Source organism: Capra hircus, chromosome 26 (assembly GCF_001704415.2).
Source record: "Capra hircus breed San Clemente chromosome 26, ASM170441v1, whole genome shotgun sequence".
NCBI lineage: Eukaryota > Metazoa > Chordata > Mammalia > Artiodactyla > Bovidae > Capra > Capra hircus.
The window spans coordinates 37,324,160-37,347,310 of NC_030833.1; the positions used below are offsets into that span (position 1 = coordinate 37,324,160).

A 23,151-nucleotide genomic window follows, 5' to 3' on the forward strand; every position below is an offset into this window, starting at 1 on the left:
CCCTGTGAGGGCCAACCTGTTTCTCACTCATCTCACACTAAGGTGTAGCCCCGTGGAGTGCAACTGAAAGCTGGGATGTTTACCAAGGCCTTTCTTCCTTGCTGGTACCTGGGTGGAAGTTTATTTTAGGGATTTTAATACAACTTGCTTAACTCTGTAAACATACCCACTGCAAAATAAGAAATAATGAGACAAGCAAGTTAATGTAGAGATCAAATTTATTAATCATGGATTTACCAAGGGTAGCTTATTTTTATTAGATATTATTCATAGCTTGTATTGACATCTGATTTTGCAGAGAAATTATAGGATCATTTTTATTAAGATAATTAATACTCTGCAAGGCAAATTGAGTTCCTTGAAGTAGCACGTTTTCTAATTATCCAACAGGGCTTGGTTTTACTTAGTTATCAAAATCAAACTCTGAATTTCTACACTTAACTTGATGTGGGCACAAATTTATTCTTTGCATATATTCTAAGTGCTCTGGTTCTTCATGCTGAAACATCCCAACTTCCAGAAATTTGGCTGCTAGATCAAAAAATATCAGGGACCTTCAATTAAGGGTTAAGATTTCAGTAGAGAAAAATATATACACACATATTTTATTATATACAAAGAACAACAAAAAGTTTCACCAAGTAAACAAAAGAATATAAATTACACTCATAATCAATAGCTTCAAAAAGCCCTTAAATCAGCGTGACCTTTTGCATAAGACATAGGCCTTAAAACGGGGTCACACAGCCATTAAGCAGAACTCAGGGTTTTTCTCCCATAATAGCAATCTATAGTCCGGGAGAATGGCTTTTTGTGAACTCTATAGGGGCTAATGTCAGGCCTCATAAAGGAATGAAATGCTTTTTCACATCTAGGGGGAAACAAAAATATTGACGGGATATTTCCAGGGTTATGTTTACTGTTGGCAGTGATTTTAGAGATAACCACAGAAAAGTGTCAAAGATTTCTAGATAAAACTCTGGCTATCTCATAATAATAATGGATAGATACCATTTTCTAGCTCTACAAATGGTTTGGTGACAAAAAGGGAGAAAGTGAGCTGAGAAGGCAGAATAAGAAAGTCTAGGGAAGGAGGCAAGGAAAGATACACATAATTCAATCATAGCAAGAAAAGAAAGGATATGGCCTTCCTAAGACCAAGTGCTGGTGATATTCACCTATATAAGTTCAAGCCTAAAAGAACACTGCAGCGTCTATCTATCTGCTATTTAGTAATATACAAGAAAACATTTTTCATTTGTTCTGAAAGAGCTATTTTATATCAAAAGGTAGAAACACATATTTGCTCCATGCAAATCCCAAATGAAATCCAACTTAACACAGAGGGAACTACAGCAATGACAGAAAGATAGGTAGACAGTGAGTCCAACTGCATTTACAGCACTGCCTTGATATTCTCTACTCATTTTTAATCTGCACACAAGGCTCAAATTCTGGGGTTACAGGTTTTATTTTCCATTTTCCTTAAAAAGTAAAATTACCAATCCTCAAGTTAACTAAACGTTGTTCTGGGCTCGTAGAGGTAATCTGCTCTTCGTAACAGACTGCTCTATGATTTCTTCTACTTTAGACTTCTCCAATGGATTAGTGCCTCTGTTTTCTTTGTCTTTTCCATGTGATTTTTTATGCTGTGGATTTAAGGGAGAAAAATAAGTCAATATAAAATAACGTGACACATATTAATCATATTCTATTTTCAAAATTCTCTGGGTTATAGGGAAGAAATTAGGTGTGGAAAACTTTAGAAATACTCAGCATAAATTTGAGGCAACACTTTGCCTGGAAAGTAGAAGTGAATGCCTTCTATCACCAAGTAGGGGGAGGTGTTTGAGAAAGAAATTTAATTTCCTGTATGGTTTTCCAAAAAAATAATTACAGATTTTACTGTAGGGCCATGGCTATCAACAGGGAGATTTTTGCCTCTCGGGACATTTGCTTACGTCTGAGGACATTTTTGGTTGTTAAAGCTAGAGAGGTACTACTTTCAGTGCATAGAAGCCAGGGAAGCTGCTAATGAATACCACATAATACACAGGACAGGTCACCACAACAAAGAATTAGCCAGCTCAAAATGTCAGTAGTGCTGCTGCTAGCAATCTTGCTCTAGGGAAACAAAGATGGGCTACTGTACAAAAGTGGCAATTCTGGGAGTTCCCTGGCAGTCCAGGGGTTAGGACTCTGTGCTTTCACTGCAATGGCCAGGGTTCAATGCCTGGTCAGGGAACTAAGATCCCAAGGGCTGCAAGACGCAGCCCTCTCTGCCCCCCAAAAAAGAGGTAATTCTATTTTAAGCATAGATCTATAGGCTATCTCAAGATACTTTTTATTTAACCTATATTTTATCTTTTAAAAAAGTTATTTCATGTTTCTCATTTGGGAATACTTCATTGGAATCCTTGTACTTGCCCTTAGAGAGCTTCAGGTAACTGATGACTTTTCTTATAGACCCACTCATCAATTCTTAGACAAACTGTAAAGCAACTTTACAGTTTCTAACCTAGAGAACTTCCCCAAATCAGATAGATATCAGAGAAAAAAATAATTTCTGGACTTTAGCTAAAGGTCTAAAATCCAATCCCAAGTCTTTTCTGGCACTGTAGGAACTTCCTTGCCATAACTGAACCAGTCAGCCTAGCCTTCAGAACATCATATGCTGTACTAATGAAAGAATTTTCACATAGGGATTAACCAGCCACTAAAGTTCTCTTAACTTTCCCTCTTTTCTCAATTTTATAAGATAGAAGAGAGAGTTGAAAAATAGAAATATATCTAGTGTTTTTTAATAGTAAAAAAGAAAGCAAAAGGTAGGAAGATTTGAAGGATAAAATTGCCTTGATGCAGAGAGAGGGGAATTTAATAGAATCTGAGCTAGAATAGCTCAGATTAATAGGTTAATAGGAACCTAATAGCATAATTTAATAGCTTACTAGGAATGGAGAATCTTTAGATCATGGTGGAAGCATAGACACATCAGAAGCAACACTTCAACTATGACATAAAATGTAGACATTAACATCCTATGCAAGGAAATTATTACTTCACAGACTGTCTAGGCTTATGCCTTTAAATGAGAGGGAAGATTAGACAGTTTAGAGTGTCAGTACTCCCAGAAAAGGGGGAAGGAGAGGGCACAGGATGTAAATGCTCAAGATCAAGGCAGGTGAGAAGTGCAGGCTACCTCGGGGAATAGTTCATAGGAGAAAAGCCTCAGGCAGGAGACTCAGTCATTAAACCAGAGAGGCATTCAGTCTCATTTTAAACATCTTAGCCTTCAAAGTCTGACTGTGGGCAGAGATAGGCTCCAGGACATCCATGTCAAAGGTGGAGGAAAGAAAGAAATGACTGCTTTTAGTATCATTCTGAGTATGGAGGAAGTAGGAAAGGGGTAAGAATAACAACAGAAGATTACCAGCCAAGGATGGGAATAAGTACCAAAAAAACCCTAATCAATTATCATACTTGTGTAAATTCTTTAAACCAGAAAAGTTAACAAGCCATCCCAAAGGAATGACTAAAATACTTTTCCTGTTCCATCCATCAAGAGCAATGCCTTTATACCGAATAGCAAATGACAGATTGACATTAGATGTGGAAGGGTTAATTAACAAAATACAATCAGGTACCTGGAAAAATGGAACCCCACCACTTGATGAACAATCCAAACTAGTATCTACAGATGGTTCCTGAGTTAGAGGTTCTTCAACAGTGAGCACCAGCACCGCATTTTCTTCATCCAAGTCCTAAAATAAGAAGCTAGATGAATTGATAAATTCCCAGGGCTTAAAAATCTTCACATGGTGGGGGTGGGGTTAAAAAAATCATCTTCACACAAGGCAGTTTTCTTTGAAAAATAACACAATGTCCATTACTTAAAAGTTAAACCTCCACAAAATTAGCAGAAAGTCTACAAAATAATAAAAATAATTCCTGTTATGTTATCACATAGAAAAGTACCTATAATAAAGTGTTAAATGTGATAATCTCAGAATAAAGAGATTATAGTTTACTTTTTACTTTCTTCCTTACTTTCCAATTTCCCAACTTTTCTATAATTACTATAGTTAAATGCACAGATTGTGGAGATTCTCTACATTCTGCTTCCAGCTCCATCCTTGTATTTGGGACAAGGTAATTCTTAGTTTCCTCACCTGTTAAACTGGGGGTAGTACTAGCATTCACCGTATGGAGTTACTGAGAGAATTAACTAAGTAAATATGTGTGTAAAATGCTCAGAACAATGTCGAGCACATAATAAACACAACATAAACACTGTCTAGGGCTTCCCTGGTGGTCCAGTGGCTAGGAGTCCGCCTTGCAATGCAGGGACATTGGGTGGACCCCTGGTTCAGGAAGATCCTACATGCCAAGGAGCAACTAAGCCCACGTGCCCCAACTCTTGAAGACCATACACCTAGAGCCTGGCTCTGCGACAAGGGATGCCCCCACAACTAGAGAGTAGCATCTGATTGTCACAACTAGAGAGAGCCCTCATGCGGCCACGAAGACCTAGCACAGCCAAAATAAGCAATACAATAGATAAATAAAGGTAAATTTAAAAAAAAGTTCATGGGAGAATTCTAAAATTATGATGTCTAAAATAAAGTTTACCTGACTAGTCTCTTTGTTGTTTTCTGAACAGTTTAGCGTTGTTAACAGCTCAGGCTGTTTCATTTTCAACTGATCAAGGAGCTGTTCACGTGGCTGGGTTCTCACCAGTGTTGATGGGTATACATAATTTTTCCTCTGTGGGGTCGTACCTTTAGTGGACAAAAGTGGTAAAAATTGAAATGTGGCTTATGAGTAAGGTTTTTTTAATTGAAAAATAATTGTTTTATAATATTGTGTTGGTTTCTGCAATACATCAACATGAATCAGTCATAGTTATACATATGTCCCCTCCCTCTTGAACTTCTCTCCCAGCATTTTTTTTAATGCTAAAATTTATACTGCCCAATAAGTCTTTGTCTTCCAAAAATATAACCACTGCCACATATGAGAATCAATTTTGTTATCTGTCAGGCATATGTTGCTTAAAATATTTCCTAAATTGACAACTCAACCAATTGCAAGATCCAACCTATGCCAAAACATGAAATTTTCCACCTACAGAAGATGTATTGTAGGGTCTAAGAGGATTCAGTGTTCTGAAAAAGATGGCAACATTATTGGAACAAGACACGATTTTCTCAGCATGATCAGTTAGATAGAAATAATCATTTTACTGTAAATTTGATGGAAAGTATATATTAACCAGTTAACATTTCCTTATACTAATTCATGTTCTCATAATTTACATGGGCACTGGCCTTTTCACTTAACATTTATATTTCTGATTTCATTGAAAAATGGATAATAAATATCAAGAGTCTTGGGGAAAAAAAATTAACTGGCATCCTTTAGTGCCATCTCCTTTTATAACTGCTTAAAAAAAAAACAACTGCTTTAAAGTATAATTTACATACCACAAAATACACTAAATGATTTTTAGTAAATTTACAGAGTGTCACCACTACCGCAACCTAATGAATAACTCAATTACTCATCCTGTGTTAAACAGTTTGTTACACCTTCTTTCATGAAGGCCTCCCTGAATACATTATAGTTTATACAGCTCTGACCTCCCAAAACGGTTATTCCTGAATGCCAGTCTAAAGGAGAGGCACACATATAAAATGCACAGTGTGGTAAACCTTGCATTAAACTCGATTTACTTAATTACATTCTTCCATTTTTGGTATTAAAATGTCCTTTTATAAACCGCTAGATAGATGGTAGGCTTTCTTTTCGTGCTCTCTCTAACACATTTCTAAAATGTGCTCTCTTAATAAAGCCAGTTGCCTGAATGTTTGTAAACTTTTACTGAATTATGATTGCCCAAGTTTCTGGGAGTATATGCCATGTATATCATCTAATGCTTGATTAAACCTACTTTAGGATTCCAGTTTTTCCATATGTGAGTTAATCAGAGTGAGATGGTAAATCTGTGTCAGGGAATGGCAGGACCTAGTTTCCAGGAACAACTAGCACTGTATACAGTTGAATTCAACTTCAAAAATTTTTTAATTCAATTTCCCTTTAAAAGTACCTGTTGGGATATCCAGTTTCAGATCCTGTTGTAGAAAGGAGTGAAGCTTAGTCAAACCTATTTTTACGGTTTTATTAAGTTCTTGACTTCGTGTTGCTAGTTCTTCTTCATCAGTAGTTATCTGACTGAGAAAAAAGTTTTGCTGGTTCTCATTAGTTGCTTTATGCCCACTTAATTGTTCAGTAATCTCTAAACTTGAAGTCTCACAGCCTTGGTTTACAACCTGTAAATGATGCAAATGAGATTTTATTACTAAGATCAAAGTTGCCAGTGCTTTATACAACATTTTAACTTCTCACCTTGAAATTTTCCGTAACAAAGGTTTTAGAAACACACATAAAAGTATAAATAGTAATACTAATAACCCCTTTATATTCACTACCCAGCCTCACCATTTATTACTACATGGGATATAGGTCAATTAAGACTGGCCAGTTACTCCTGCTCTCCATAGACAGTTCTGAAGCAATTTCTATATCATTTTATCCTTTTACATCGTGTACTTCTCCAAGAGTTAAGAACTTTTTAAGACCACTCTCACATCTAAATGGCATCACTGACTCAAGGGACATGAGTTTTGGTAAACTTCAGGAGTTGGTGATGGATAGGGAGGCCTGGTGAGCTGCGGTCTATGGGGTCGCAAACAGTCGGACACGACTGAGCAACTGAACTGAACGCACATTTAAAAAATTTAGCATTCCTTTCTTTACATCAAACGTCTAGTCTCTGTTTAAATTTCACGAGTTCTCTCATGTTTTTCAGACTTGTTTGAATCAGAATTCATCATTAGATTTGGTTGATATGTCTTAAGTAAGTGATTATATAATTTCTCATCAAAACTGAGATATTCTAAGAGTAAAAAGGGCCAATAATGATCATTACCCCAGTGCAATAAATATATCAAGGGCTATCCTAGGCAAACCAGGGCTTAAGGCCCTCTAGGTCTGAACTCTTTTTTGATATAGGTTATCCATACTTTCTGCTTTGAAAGAAAATTTCATTGAAGAAACCAGGTATTTTTGCTCTACTGAATATCTCAATTATTAGATATGTTCAATTGCACCTCTGTTATTTTCACATGTTCATTTGTCGTCTGTATCTTCTACAAATTAGTTAGATCTAAAGGCTTGATCTAGACCAGGTTTTAACTTTTTGGCAAGAATATTTCATAGGAGGTACTGAAAGTACATAATGCCTAGTTGTGTCTCTCACATTAAGATTAATTGGTGTGGGGAATTCCCTGGTCGTCCAGTGGTTAGGATGCTGTGCTTTCACTGCCAAGGGCCGAGGTTCAATCCCTGGTTGGGAAACTAAAATCTCACAAGCTGCATGGAAAAAAATCAACCAGTGTGTCTGAATATGGTCACCTTCTTAGTTATAAAGATCTCTCATCAGCTTTTGCTCAGATGGTATATGCAGTCACTATTGTCCACAAGGATTATTTCACTAGGGGTTTTGCAAGATGGTGATATCCTATCATTTCTTCTGCCTTTTACTAGCTGTAATTCTTCTTTGAAACACTTTTCATCATCCATTACCATGCTAAACCAAGACAGAGTTCTTTCAGGAAAGACAGATGACCTTTCAATTGTTTCCCTTCATTTACCACTTCTTAGAATAATTTACTGCTTCCCTAGCATGATCCAAAGGAGACTAATGACGTTTTTATGAATTTATCAATTTTAACATATTTGATGTATCTTAATCCACTGTAGCAATTATTGCTCATGATGCTCAAATTGTACCACCTCTAAATAAGGGAGTGTCTCAGGTTGGCTCCTAAGTCTTTTTGAGACAATTCCATTAATCTTTAACAGCATCTTTACTTATTTTTACTTTCTGGTATGACAAAATCTATAAGCTCATCTGGTATATTTCCTGCTCCAAACCTGAAATTACCTATTTTTCTGCTAGTCATGGTTCCTTTTTGTGAAAATAGGCTATATGGCTTAAAACACTTTAAGTTCTTTTACCTAATTTCTAAGAATAGTAGTAAAATCCTTTCATTGCACAGAAGAAAAACCAAGGCACAAAGGGTTCATGCAAATGTTAAGTTCAAGCAAAGCCACAAACCTATCAGATATCTTCCGAGTAACCAGAACAATATCCTAAATACTTAAAGCAAAAAAAAAAAAAATACTTAAAGCAATAACAGGTTTGAATGTACCTGGACAAAAGTAAAAATCATTTATAAGTGAAAAGTATTATATACCAAAAGACAGCATGCTCTAAACCAAAGTAACTAACAAATCAAAACCCAAAGATAATATTGGACAGATCAGACAAATATTAAATCATCTGGAGAGCTAGGAAACGTGTATGTGAAACAAGATCATGTATAAGCATACCAATTGTTATCCTTACAATTTTAAGTTATTCATTATACTTTAGCATGTGTTTTGAAGCCAATTCATAGCCAATATAAAATTTTCTGATTATCACTGTTCTCCCCAAGGGAGGTTCCAGTTACAAAGTAATTACCTTCAATAAATTCTGAAGTTCCTCTTGCCTTTTACTTAACCAAGATGCCCACTGTTCAGAAAAACAAAGTGTGCTTGTGTTCAGAGCCTCACATCTCTGTTCGGTCTCTTTAGAAATTATTTCAAGGTTGCTACTGAGTTTATCACAGTGTTTCTTAGACTCTTCAACCAATTTTGTACCTTCTTGGTTAAAATGTCTGAGTTCCTCTGACAAATCATCAAAATCAGCACAAAATTTTTCACTGTGAGAAGTTGTTTTGCTAATTATATCTTTAGATTTCCTATAGGAAAAGAGAATAACACTGTTAAAATGAAAAACTAAGACTCAAAGGATACATAACTTGCCCAAGATCACACAGCTTAAAAATGGAATATTCAAACCTAAATAGTCTTCTTCTAGAGTTCATGTTCTTGTCTTTTCACAGCAGACTGATATCACATCTGTGACTAAATGACTTTTGAAAACATCTCTTTTCTTATAAAACTTTTTTCAGCCCTTTTCCAGATGTGACACTTTACTTCACACCTCTTAGAATATTAACTACATGGTTATTAAAACGAACTCTGCCTAAGTGTTTTACTCTTTCCAGGTTGCTCAGTGGTAAAGAATCCACCTGCAGTGCAGGAGATGAGAGTTCAATCCCTGGGTTGGAGGATCCCCTAGAGAAGAAAATGGCAACGCACTCCAGTATTCTTACCTGGAAAATCCCATAGACAGAGAAGCCTGGCGGGCTGTAGTCCCAGGGGTTGCAAAAAGGCTGGACACAACTTTAGCAACTAAACAACAACTGAATTAGGTTACTTAAGAACATCTCCTATTGCCTGTACCTCTAGTTTACAGTCCCTAAACTGTCCACAATCAGTTAAGTCATTCTGTTCTTAAGTAGTTTTACCTTGACTATGACACAAATATAGAACAAAGTCAATTATAAAACTTTCTAATAATTAAAAGACAAGTATATTGAGGTGTGACAAATTATACATATAGCACATATACTGCAATGTAACACAATGCTGATACAAACTAATATAAAAAAATATATTTAAACTTCATCAATGGCATCCTTCTCTCCTTAAAGTTCCCTATAATATCAATAGCATTCAAAGTCATATTATAGGAGCAGAATTAAACTTTGGGGAATGAAGGTTACCCTTTGGCAACCCACTTCAGTACTCTTGCCTAGAAAATCCCATGGATGGAGGAGCCTGGTAGGCTGCAGTCCATGGGGTCACTAAGGGTCAGACACGACTGAGTGACTTCACTTTCACCACTAGATGGTACACCATGTGAGCAAATCAAGTGGGGAAGCAAATGTGCCCAAAACCAAAGTTTAGCTACAGATAAAGTAGAAATAACTGAAAAAGGAAAAGAGAATTAAGTGGTAAGCTTGCAGGTTATTGACACAAATCCATCCCCTCAAGGAATCACAACCCCCTAGAAATAAAAAGTGGGGAAATGATTCCTAGATTCAGAATCTAGAAAATGGAAATCAGAATGGAACATGATATAATGAACAGGACCAACAACAGAACTGAAAAACTGATGACAGGAGTTAGTAGTAGGAGAGGTGACATCCAGAATTCTAGAGCTGTGTCATTCAATAGAAATATGAGTCATGTACACAATTTAAAAATTTCTAGAAGCCATATTAAGAAAGAAAACAGATAAAGCAGAGGAACAATGTACTGGGTAAACATAGCATATGTGTAAGTAAAATTCATGAAAACAATGCATATGAAATAGGAAGGAGGAATTGGGAATATACTGTTAAGGCTTTTCATTATACATGAAACAGCAAACTATTTGGAGGTGGATTAAAATTATTTTACTATATATATAGTATTAATCTTAGGAAAACCAGTTTTAAAAAGTAATTTTAAAAGCATAAATGACAAGTCAACGGAAGATAAAATGAAAACATAAAGATGCTTGACTTAAATTAGGAAAGGAAAAAATGAAAACAAAGCACAAATGATGCAACCAATAGAAAATGACAAAATGGTAGGTTTTAATCCAACCATACCAATATTTAAATGAGAATGGCCTAATCACACCAGATTAAAGTCATACATCATTAGATTTGATTTAAAAAAAAATAAGCAAGACCCAATTATATGCTGTCTATAAGAAAGCCACTTTAAATATAAAGACTTACTTCAAAAGTAAAGAGATGGAGAAAGCTATATTATGCAAATAGCAGTCAATGGAAAACTGACGTTTTTTGTATTGAAAGAAAGTGAAAGTGAAGTTGCTCAGTCCTGTGTGACTCTTTGCAACCCCACAGACTGTAGCCTGCCAGGCTCCTCCGTCCATGGGATTTTCCACACAAGAATACTGGAGAGGTAGCCATTTCCTTTTCAGGGGATCTTCCCGACCCAGGAATCGAACCCAGGTCTCCTGCACTGTAGGCAAACTCTACCATCTGAGCCAGAAGATTCTGAATTAGTTTCAGATCAAGTAGACTTTAGAACAACAAAAATTATCACAGATAAAAAGGGACTCTATTAATACATAATGATAAAAGGTATATTCTCCAAGATATATCAACCCTACTGTGTATGCATCTACAACAGAGCATCACTTATATGAGGCAAAAACCTGACAGAACTGAGAAGAGAAATAGACAAATCTACAATTAAAATCAATTTCAATACCCCTTTATTAGTAGAACAAGTAAACAGAAACTCAGTAAGGATATCGGTGACCTGAATAGCACTACCAATCGTCCTAAATGACATGATCAGAACACTATTCATCAAAAGCAGAATACAGATTTTTCTCATATAGGTAGCACAGGAATGAAGCACACCATAATAGAACTACTAGGGCTCTGAAAATTAAATCGTTATTGGAGTCATAGCCCCAAAAGGTGGGCCAAGACCTTCCCACTTAAAAAAGATTTAAATAGGGTTCTGAATCACCTAACATAATAAACAAAATGTTCAGGAAACAACTGAAAACCACTCTGGGAAAATCACACCTTAAGTGAGTCAAGACAACAGGTACCAATACTGAGATAATTCAAATGTTGGAACAATTTCATAAGGATTTTAATCAACCATGATAAAAATGTTTTCAATGAGCAATTAAAATACATCTAGAAAAAACAGAAAGAGAATCTTAATTTTCAATGAGCAATTAAAATACATCTAGAAAATAGAGAAAGAGAATCTTAACAAAGAAATAGAAGAGATTTTTAAAAAGAAGTAAAAGGAAATTATAAAACTGAAAAAAAGCAATAATTGAAATAAAACATCTCAATGAATGGGTTCAATAGTAGATTAAACAGGACAAAAGAAGGGTCAGTGAGCATAAAGACAGATTATAGAATTTACTTAATCTTATCAAAGAGAAAATAGACTATATATCTATAGTCTCAGAGAACTATGGGACCACAGTAAAAAAAAAACAAAAACAAAAACTGAACATTTGTGTCATCAAAGTTCTAGAATCAGAGGAGAAAAAATACAGCGCTGAAAAATGTTCAAAGACATAATGAAGGGAGTTCCCTGGTAGTCAAATGGTTAGGACTTGGTGCTGCCATGGCCTAGGGTTTAATCCCTGGTTGGAGAACTAAATCCCACAAGCTGTGTGCCAAGGCCAAAAAAATCAATCGATCAGTCTTGGTTTTTTTAAAAAAAAAGGATGAAAATTTCAAAGTCTGGTGAAAGACATAAATCTACAGATTCAAGAAGCTGCTGCTAAGTTGCTTCAGTTGTGTCCGACTTTGCAGTCCCACGGACCACAGCCCACCAGGCTCCTCTGTCAGTGAGATTCTCCAAGCAAGAATACTGAAGTGGGTTGCCATGCCCTCTTCCAGGGGATGTTCCTGACCCAGGGATCAAACCCACATCTCTTACCAGTTCTTTACCACTAGTGCTACCTTCAAGATGCTGAGCAAACCCAAAGATGATTAAATCAAAGAAATACATAAGCGAATACAATATAATCAAGCGTTTAAAAACTAAGGACAAAGAAAATATCTTGAAAGCAGGTACAGAGACACTGGCTATACATGAACAAGATTGGAGTAACTGTGGATTTCTCATCTCTTGGAGACCAAAAGGAAATGAACAGCATATTCCAGGTGCGGAAAGAAAAGACTTGTCAACCCTGAATTCTATAGCCACTGAAAATACTGTTCAGGAATGAAAGGAAAATCAAGATACTGTCAGACAAAGCAAAACAGCATTTGTGGGCAGCAGACCTACCCTAAAGACTAAAGGAAGTTCTCCAAACAGAAGAAAGCTTGAAACTTCAGGAAGGAACAATTTAATGGGCAAAAATAGGGGTAAATATCAGAATATTTTTATCCTTGTGAGTTTATAATATCTACAGGCAAAAATCTTGACAAACCCCACACCTTACACAAAAAATTAAAAACCAGATCATGGGGAATTCCCTGGCAGTCCAATGGTTAGGACTTGGTACTTTCACTGCCAAAGACTCAGATTTGATCCCTGGTCAGGGAACTAAATTACCGCAAGCCACGTGGTATGGCCAAATTTAAAAAAAAAAAAAAAAACTCATGGATTTAAATCTTACATAATATTATAAAACTTCTAAAAGAAAACATAAGTCTGATTGAGCTATATGATAAGGATATGAGACTGGCAAGCAGTGAACTATAAAGTAACATTAAACACTAATGCAGGAATCAGCAAACTTTTTCTTTAAAATCCAGATAGCAAATATTTTAGGCTTACAAGTAGTCTTTGATATACTCTTTGCGGTACAAAAGCAGCCAAATACAGCCAAAGGCAACACATAAACAAACTGGCAGATGGAATAAACAAACATGGATATGTCAATAAAATTATCTGCAGTAGCAGGCATCCAGCCGAGTCATAGTTTGCCAAACCCTGCTCTAATTAGTAAATATATATTTCATCATGAATATGAGTTAGAAATTGTTAAATTACTTAATGTGTATTCTAAAATTGAGCAAATATGTAAATATATTGTGGATGAAAGCCAAGTTTCTCAGTCTGAAACAGTAGCACAAATATGGACTGAAAAGATACTTATGTGCACATACATGTACACATTCACACATATATTTCCAGCTATGTCCACCTGAGAAGCCTTAAAGGAAATGACACCCCAGTAGCAGTAAGAACATCTAGTACCCAGATCTTGGTTTCTATTACTATGATTTTGGAGCTGGAGCTGAGAAAGTATAAGATTACTGAACACCATGCCATGTGTCTTGTCTGTTAGTTGCTCAGCTGTGTCTGATTCTTGGCGACCCCTCAAAAAAGACAGATCATATCAAAAGGACACAGAAGACAACTTGAAGAGGCTCTCACTAGTCAAAACTGGGACAGGGAGCTCCCTGCCTGCCCAGCAGTTAGGGCTCCATGCTTCTACTGCAGGGCGCACAGGTTCGATCCCTCTTCAGGGAACTAAGATCTGACAAGCCACGCTGCACAGCCAAAAAAAAAAAGATAACAACAAAACAAAAACCTGAGATAATTTGAGCATCAAAATTTAAAAAATAGTGGATTATAACCCAGAGGATAAAAGAATCCATGAGTACATGATAACATAAATGAATAAGAATAAATGGCAAGGGAAAGGGAGAGCTCTTCCTCTCAGTAGAATGCCAGCTAACACATGTAGAAGGAATGATGGGATTAGAAAAAGATCATTTGACAACCACTACCATAATTATTTCAGACATACATATCAATGGATTCTAAGAACAGGATACTTATAGTTTCAAAGTATCTCTCCTTAAGTTCTTTATTAATTGCAAAGGAACTTTATAGGGGAGAAATCTAGAGGACAACACTATACCAAATTATCAAAGTTAAACCTCTTGATATCTGAGATGCACTAAGAACACACTACTTTTGTGTTATTCTTGACAAATCCAACTAACCATGAAGGCCACCCCAAATAAGGGACACTCTACTAAATATATTCTGTGCTCATGGAAAAAGAAGAGGCCACGAAAGACACAGACTAAGCAACTGCTCGAGATCAAAGGAGACTCAAAGAGAGGTGACAATTAAACGCAATGTGTGATTCTGAATTAAATCCTGGACCAGGAGCAAAATATTTTCTTATTTTTTTCTTATAAAAAACATTAGTGAGAGAATTGGCAAAATTTGAATTAAGTATGTATATTAGATAACAGTAGTTCTCAATATTAACTTTCTAATTTAAAATAATTGTTACAATAGATAACTAATAAGAACCTACTGTATACACAGGGAACTCTAGTTAATATTCTGTAATACTATACATGGGAAAAGACTCTAAAAAGAAATGGGATATATGTACATGTTTAACTGATTCACTTTGCTGTATACTTGAAACTAACCCAACATTGTAAATCAACTATATTCCAATAAAATTAAAAAAATTTTTAATAAAATAATTATTATATAAGACACTATCTTATGTTTTTAGGATATACACTGAAGTATTTGGGGGAAAGTGGAGATTACAAAGACCGTAACTTATTCAGAATATTATATATATATATATATATATATATATATATATATAGTATTATATATCATATTATATATATATATCTGTCTCCACTGTCATTCAAAAGAATGTTCATCTACAGCAATATTATATAATACAACATACTAACTATACGGGCTTCCCTGGTGGCTCAGACGGTAAAGAATCCACCTGCAATCTGGGAGACCTAGGTTCGATCCCTGGGTTGGGAAGTTCCCCTGGAAAAGGGAACAGCTACTCACTCCAGTATTCTGGCCTGGAGAATTTTATGGACAGAGAAGCCTGGTGGGGTCACAGAGAGTCAGACACGACTGAGCAACTTGCACTTCACATCACTTTAACATACTATATAATATTATATAGTTATTTAATATAATATATAATATTACAGAGAAAGGGGGAGAGAGGGAATGAGGATGATAAAATGAACATAAAATATATGAGAAAATGGGTTGATAGTATTTGTACTATTTAAACTTTTTATTCAGAAATAATTTCAGGTAGAGAAAAGCTAAAGCAAATTTAAAAACAGCTTACTGCTCTGTATTTTCTTGAACACTGCTAAGTGGTTTCTGGATGTTTTTACACTTTTTCTCCAAATCACAGTATCTCTCCTCCCAAAGATTGATTAACTGGTAAAGTTCCTGTAAGAAAGGTGCAGGGAGGGAAAAGGTTGAAATTATAATGGTTAAACTTTTTACTCCATACTGATATAAAGTATTTTCCCATAGGTGAGAATGATACACATTCCTGACAAGAGATCTTTAACTCCACCTCTCTGACAGGGGAAGGCAGCAGAAGTGATGTTAAAGGAATAATCATATTACAGGCATTAAAAAAAAAAAAACTAAATAATTAGCAAACTTTTAAATTAGCAAGCTATTTTAACTATAAGTAACAAGTTACTTTCAGTGTACTTCAGAACTAACCAAATATACCAAAAAGGGAACTATTTTCACAGATACACATAGTTGCTTCTTAACTGATAACACTACTTACTAGAAGGAAAAGTAATGCTGAAAATCTAAAGGGTCAAGCAGTCCAAAAATACTGTCAACTAATATAGCTGAAACATTTTATAGAACCTAGTTGGATCATTTTAATGTTAAAGGAGCTTATCATTTTCTCATCTGTGGCATCTTGAAACACATCTTTGAATAACACAGCAGCTGACAATACACATTTAACACAGATTTTGAATAAAATGTCAGCATTTCTGCTAATCTCCAAGTAGAGGGAAATGCAGGCATTAGATTTATCTACATGTAAACAGGTTTGTCAGTGCTAACCTTAAGTTCTAGAACATCTAAGAAACAGCTCAGTTAGTAAACCTGCTTCTTTTCAGCCAAGGAAGTCAAGTCACTCATGCTAAAATACTTCTCACATAGGTGTTCCTCAGAATATATACCTAAAAAGATCTAGACAGGTTTAAGGCAAACACTCTATGAAGAGGTATAAGAAATTGCTGCAATTTCAAATTTCAACAATATGTTCTAGAAACATATAGAAAAGCTCCTCCAAAAATGGATTCCTTTCAGGCAGTTTAATCACCACCATAGCTATAAGGGGATCTAAATATTGTCAGAGGTTCCCAAGGACTCAGTTTCCTCATTAGAAAACTGAGCTAGTAATTGAACCTATATCTATACTGGTGGGAGGAATAAATACATAGTGAGTTACTCAATAAATGTTAACTATTACTTGTACTAATTTCAATATTAACCTTTTGTGTGAAAAGTTTTATGCTTATCAATTAGGGAAGCAATCTTATTTTAAAGTTGCTTTAATTTTTTTTCCATTCCATCCAAGAGGGGTGTTTTTGTTTTGGTTGGTTTGGTTTCTTTGCTCACAGTGCGCAGCTTGTGGGATCTTAGTTCCCTGGCCAGGGACTGATCCTGGGCCACAACAGTAAAAGCATGGTGTCCTAAGCACAATACACCAAAGAATTCTCTCAAGAGGTTATTAAATGATTACACATGATAATGGATGATTCACAAGCTTCATTCCCATCTAGAACTTTATACAGCACCATAATTCAGTTATATTGCATAGGATGTGCCCACAATCATATTAGTAACCTAAAAACTCTATGACTTTGCTTGGGTGACCTTTTTAGCTGTGAACGCCAGGTCATAACACAGTAACTGTTAGTTCAACTACACCAAGCTTTCTGAAGACAAGGGCTTCCCCGCCCAAGCAGGCTGTAAATAAATTCGGAACCCAGCATCACCCTGAAGGAAATCTGACTTCACAATGTTGGGGTAGTTTATCAAAATGGCTTCAGAGTAGACTGTTTTAAAAAGACACATTTATTCAGTGTCATGATCAGACTATTACATTTAGCTATCAACAGAACAGGTGCAAAAAAATAATATCTACATTAAAACCCTCTGTTGGAATGCTTTACACTTTCCACAGAACAGAAACTAAACTGTTACAGAATTAGTCACAAATATAGTTCCCAAGTTTTTCTGCCCTTACACGTAAGTACTGTCTAAAACGTGTCTTCTCTGAGGCAGCTAGGCTCTGCCACCACCATTCGTGGCTGAGTTCATAGATCTATTGCAGCCTACAGCTTTCCCTGTCACTTCTCTGGCTCTCCTCTCCTGCCAAGCTTTGTTTCCTTCTGCCACTGCTACAGCTACTGTGCTGCTGGAACTGCTAGAGTCACCTGGGTTGTAATGTAGACACAAGGTCGCTTTAAATGTTATAATCATTTTCTTCTAACTGTACTCCCAGGGCACTATTTCTGCAGCTTCATCTTTCTTCTCGATATGAAGAAAGGACTTCCTTGTCTCACTGCACTCTGAATGTAGCAGATCATCAAATAGTAACTGATCGAGACGTACTCTTATTTCACATTAATTACTGTTATAAGCAAAAATGCTGACAGTATTTTCAGGTTTCTAATTTAGTTATATAGCATTCAGTCTGTAACAGGGATCTAAAGATCATAAAGCTTTCGTTTTACACTCAAATCACCTATATACCTGTGATTGGATTTTCTTTGTTTTCTTCATGTCTTCAGTTAAGTTTTCACACAGCTTCTGTGATTCAGCCAAGGAAGAAACTGTATTTTCTTTTAGTTCATGTAGATTGTTACACAATGTACTAAGAAAGCCATCCATTTCCTTCTTCTGATCTTCTATCTTTAAGAGAAAAAAAAAATTTTTTTATTTCTTTTCTTAAATTAAAAAAAAAAAATGTCCTAGGGGCTTCCCTGGTGGCTCAGTGGTAAAGAATCCACCTGCCAATCACAGATTCGATCCCTGATCCAGGAAGATTCCACAAGCTGTGGAGCAACTAAGCCGACAAGCCACTGTTGAGCCTGTGCTCTAGAGCCCAGAAGCGCAACTACTGAGCCAACATGCGGCAGCAACCGAAGCCCGCGCACCCGAGCCTGTGCTCCAAAGTAAGAGAAGGCCCCGTGATGAGAAGTCCACACACCACAACTCAAGAGTGCCCCTGCTCACCACAACTAGAGAAAAAAGTCCTTGAAGTAACAAAGACACAGCACAGCCAAAAAAATAAAATTGTTTTTACTTTTTTGAATACATACAAAATGGAAAAGGTAGAAAACAGTATTGCAGAGAAAAGTCCCTTCCTTTCCCCTCCAGCCCCTAGAACTCCAGTCCCACTCCCACCTCTGAGAGGTGATTGTTACCATTTTTAAACACATCTAGAAGGCAATGGCAACTCACTCTAGTACTCTTGCCTGGAAAATCCCATGGACAGAGGAGCCTGGAAGGCTGCAGTCCATGGGGTTGCTAAGAGTTGGACACAACTGAGCAACTTCACTTTCACTTTTCACTTTCACACACTGGAGAAGGAAATGCCAACCCACTCCAGTGTTCTTGCCTGGAGAATCCCAGGGACAGAGAAGCCTAGTGGGCTGCCGTCTATGGGGCAGCAGAGTCGGACATGACTGAAGCGACTTAGGAGGAGGACGAGAGGTATTTTGGGGCTTCCCAGGTGGCCCTAGTCATAAAGAACCCAACTGATAATGCAGAAGATGTGGGTTTGATGCCTGGGTCATGAACATCCCCTGGAGGAGGACATGGCAACCCACTCCAGTATTCTTGTCTGGAGAATCCCACTGACAGAGGAGCCTGGCGGGCTACAGTCCATAGGTTCGCCAAGAGTCAGACATGACTGAAGTGACTTAGCACGCACGCAGACGTATTTTATTATCCATATTTAGGTAGGTATGCATACATATGTATGTATAACCACATATGTACACACACCATATGACAGACCGCTATGTATGCTATGATGCTTGAAGATCATTTCCTCTCATTTTTCTTAGCCATGATTCTGCAGACCACATCAATCAATGGTCAGCATCCTGATCACAGCATCCTCTCTTCCTCCCTCCTCCAGATTCCTTCTCATAACCCATGGGTTCTACATGTAAACACTTCTCAACTAACAAGTCCTGGGTCTCTTGAATTCATGTGGAGTTTCTTTCTTAACAATATGAGATAATAAGAATATTCGTTACCTTATTAGCCACAATCAACAAGGTCTTGAAAATATTCTTCAGTTGACTATTGATTTCCAGTATAGATGCCACAGTGGGGGATAAAACTGTTCCCAGTGAACTGAGGAGGTCAGTCTTAAGTACATTCTGGTTTTAAAAATAAATATACAACTCTTTAAAAAGGATATTTTCACTTCCATAAATCTGGATAGTTAAATGATATCTTAAATACCTTGTTAACTAAACACATGTATATTAAAACCCTAAGTGTCCATTCTCTTTTTTATAGCCTACAGAGCCTATTACTAGAGTTTATATTCATCATAAACCACTTAATCCTGCATATAGGAATTAAGAAATGGTCACTTTATGTACAATAAATTCTTAATAGTCTACTGTAACATAAGTCTGAAGAATTCAGAAGAGGGGAAAATGATAGTCATTTGATAAAATTTCAGCAATGTAAACAAAGAAAGGAAAAAACACCTACAATTATATTTCAAACAAATAAATTTCAAACAACTTTAGGTTACTAAGTCAAAAAGGCTGAAACCAAGTAGCCTTGAAAAGTAGGCTTTGGGTTGGAGGCATTTAAGTTTGAAGAACTGGTGACTTACATTCTACTGGATAAGAACTTGTCATGGTTCTGGTTCTTGCCAAGGTATATACAAAAGTTAGAAAGCATTGTAGATTAGAAATTTTTATAAAAAGAAGAAAAAAATTCTGAACTAAGCTCCTATTACTAGGGGAAGGATGAAGAACTATAACGAAATAATTAGTAAATGCTTAAAAGAGTACTGGTTTCCTTTGGAAAGAAGAGCTATCATACTAATTTCAACTCATTCTGTGGGAACAACAATTACCTCTTCAGACTCAAGCTTGCTTATGACTTGGTAGGAAGACATCAATAAACAGAGAGTACCATTTATTTAGTGAGTGAATCAATTCTCATACAGCAGAAACTAACAGAACATTGTAAAGCAATTATACTCCAATTTTAAAAAATTCCCAAAAAGTAAGTACCAGTGAGCATCTTTTAACTCTGTCAAATTTGGGTGACCAAAGAAATCTACCTAACAATGTCATGCAAGCACTGAATTTAGGCAGAATGTTGGCTAACATGAGCAGTCTTTACTTGGAAAATGTTCAACAAATATTGTTAAACTCAAAAAGGGAGGCAGAGAGCCTATACAGAGGGAAAAACCAAAGTAAGTTATATGGCCAAGAACGTCCTAGACAAATGATACAATTACAAAATGAAGGGTATAAAGAAATCAAGTATGGAGAAGGTAGACAACATTGTGTAATTAGATGACTGGCTTCTAGAGCATTATGGGGAAAAGCCTCACAGTTACAGGTCGGAAGGACTTGATTACACATATTGGACCCCACAAATTGTTATATATGTTCCCCAAATTCTATAAGTCATTTTTCTTACACATTTTTCTGTATTTCTGTAGTTTTAAAATTAAGTACTTAATATACCCTTCAGGTTGGGTCGGTGTAACATTATTAGCATGACTATTCCAGGACCCTTAAGAAAAGGATAACTGACCAATTTCTGAGCCAGCTAACAAGTCATAGGTCCCCTGAATTCACGTGGAGCTAAACCTGCAACTCTTTCAAAAGGCATACGAACTCCTACACGCTATGTTACAGAATCTAAGTGAAGAAAGTTTCAAAGGTTATATATATGCTATTGGAAATTAATCTTTCTGGGAGGAAAAAACAGTGAAGAGACCTGTCTTTAAAAATATAAACCTACTCTATTAAAGCAATCTATTTACTACTGAGTCTAGTAAAGCTTAAGATGAAAGAGCAGTTAACATTGTTTTTGGAGACTTATCAAATGTAGAAAAGATTTACTAACAATCAGTTCTTGAAGTACAGTTTTACTTTCTGCTGCTAACGACTGTTCTTTCAATATCATATTAGAAATCTGAGAAACAAGTGTAGACACGTTTTCTGGAATCAACGTGAGAGATCCAAGTGCTGTTGTAGTAACAGTGTCTAATGCAGAGACACTGGAAGTCAGCAGGTTACCTATACCAAAAAGAAAAAAGATGTAAATCTAGACATAAATATGTTTAAACACAAATACAATCTTGGCAAAATTTATATCCCTGTTGTGATAATTTGTAACAAATAAGCTTAAAATAATTGACTCACTACGTAAGCATGGAATTATTTTAAACATAAGTTTTGTTCTATAGTATTCCAGAAGCACTGGGCACATCTGTTAAGTATATCAGACCTGAAACTGTAACTTAGTGTAAGAATCAGAATAATCTAAAAATTAATCTCTAACTAAAATACAGAGCATTACTGTAGATAAAAAAGGTTAAAGAAGAGAAACTAGAAATCAATAAATACTTAGAGTAACTAGACTCTAAGTGACCTTTTAAATTTTTCATGTCTGCATCTTCCAAATTTTCTATAGTGAAAATAATACTTTAATATCAGTTTTTAAATTAGTCTCACACTAAACACAGTAAGACTGGAATAAGAAATGCTTGAACTTACTGATGAAATTATTTGCAGGGTAGCAAAGGAGACACAGATGTAGAGGACAAACTTATGGACATGGGTGGGGGGAGGAAGGAGAGGGTGAGATGTATGGAGAGTAACATGGAAACATACTACCATATGTAAAAACAGATAGCCAATGGGAATTTGCTATATGACTCAGGGGTGGAATGGACAGGGAGAAGGGAGGGAGGTTCAAGAGGAAGGGGACATATGTATACCTATGGCTCATTCATGTTGATGTTTGGCAGAAACCAACAAAATTCTGTAAAGCAACTATCTTCAATTAAAAAAAAAGAGAAATGTTTATATTTACCAAACAAGGTCTTGTGAACTTCTAGCATGGCCTTTTGCTTCGTGCTGCCATCCTTAATTAATTCTTCCATGTTATTAAACAGACTATTCAAGTTTTTGCCAAAAACATCTTGAGCTTCTGCATTATGCTGATCAACTGCCTTCTTACGATCCAGTTTAGAATGGAGACCAAATACATCTTTTGTAGTTTCTTCAACCGTGTTAAGCAACTATATATGATTTTTAAAAATAAGTGTTGATAAGATGGATAAGACAAAAGCAATCTAATGAAAATATCTTCATTAAAGACTTCTATAAAGAACTAGTAAATTTTATAGATAGTCTCAGAAGAAATTTTTAAATTCATGCCAGTGTTTATTTCTCCTCCGCTAGCCATCTAGGAAAACTGATTTTGCCAATCAATTTTAATAATTATGCTCCCTCACAAATGTTTCCCCAATATGTGTTACTAAGGCAGGAGTCCCTGGTTCAATTCCTGGGTCAGGAAGATCTGCTGGAGAAGGGATAGGCTACCCACTTCAGTATTATTATTGGGCTTCCCTTGTGGCTCAGTTGGTAAAGAATCTGCCTGCAATGTGGGAGACCTGGGTTCAGTCCTTGGGTTGGGAAGATGCCCTGGAGAAGGAAAAGGCTACTCACTCCAGTATTCTGGCCTGGAGAATTCCATGAACTATACAGTCCATGGGGTGGCAAAGAGTTGGACATGATTGAGTGATTTTCACTTTCATGTGTAGCTAATTTCCGAAGGATACATCTAATA

At 36.2% G+C, this 23,151-nt stretch overlaps 1 protein-coding gene across 1 annotated transcript in view; it reads right to left on the reverse strand.

Moving 5' to 3' along the window:
* KIF11 (kinesin family member 11) overlaps positions 201–23,151 on the reverse strand; it is a 41,809-nt gene continuing 18,858 nt past the window's right edge. The window contains exons 13-22 of the mRNA XM_005698214.3: positions 22,393–22,600; positions 21,421–21,593; positions 19,572–19,697; positions 18,058–18,216; positions 15,605–15,711; positions 8,588–8,867; positions 6,107–6,329; positions 4,630–4,778; positions 3,645–3,761; positions 201–1,649 (exon numbers count right to left, since the gene is read on the reverse strand). Of these exons, the coding sequence (XP_005698271.2) occupies positions 1,518–1,649; positions 3,645–3,761; positions 4,630–4,778; positions 6,107–6,329; positions 8,588–8,867; positions 15,605–15,711; positions 18,058–18,216; positions 19,572–19,697; positions 21,421–21,593; positions 22,393–22,600 (1,674 nt within the window). The 3' untranslated portion in view covers positions 201–1,517. The remainder of the gene's footprint in view (positions 1,650–3,644; positions 3,762–4,629; positions 4,779–6,106; positions 6,330–8,587; positions 8,868–15,604; positions 15,712–18,057; positions 18,217–19,571; positions 19,698–21,420; positions 21,594–22,392; positions 22,601–23,151) is intronic.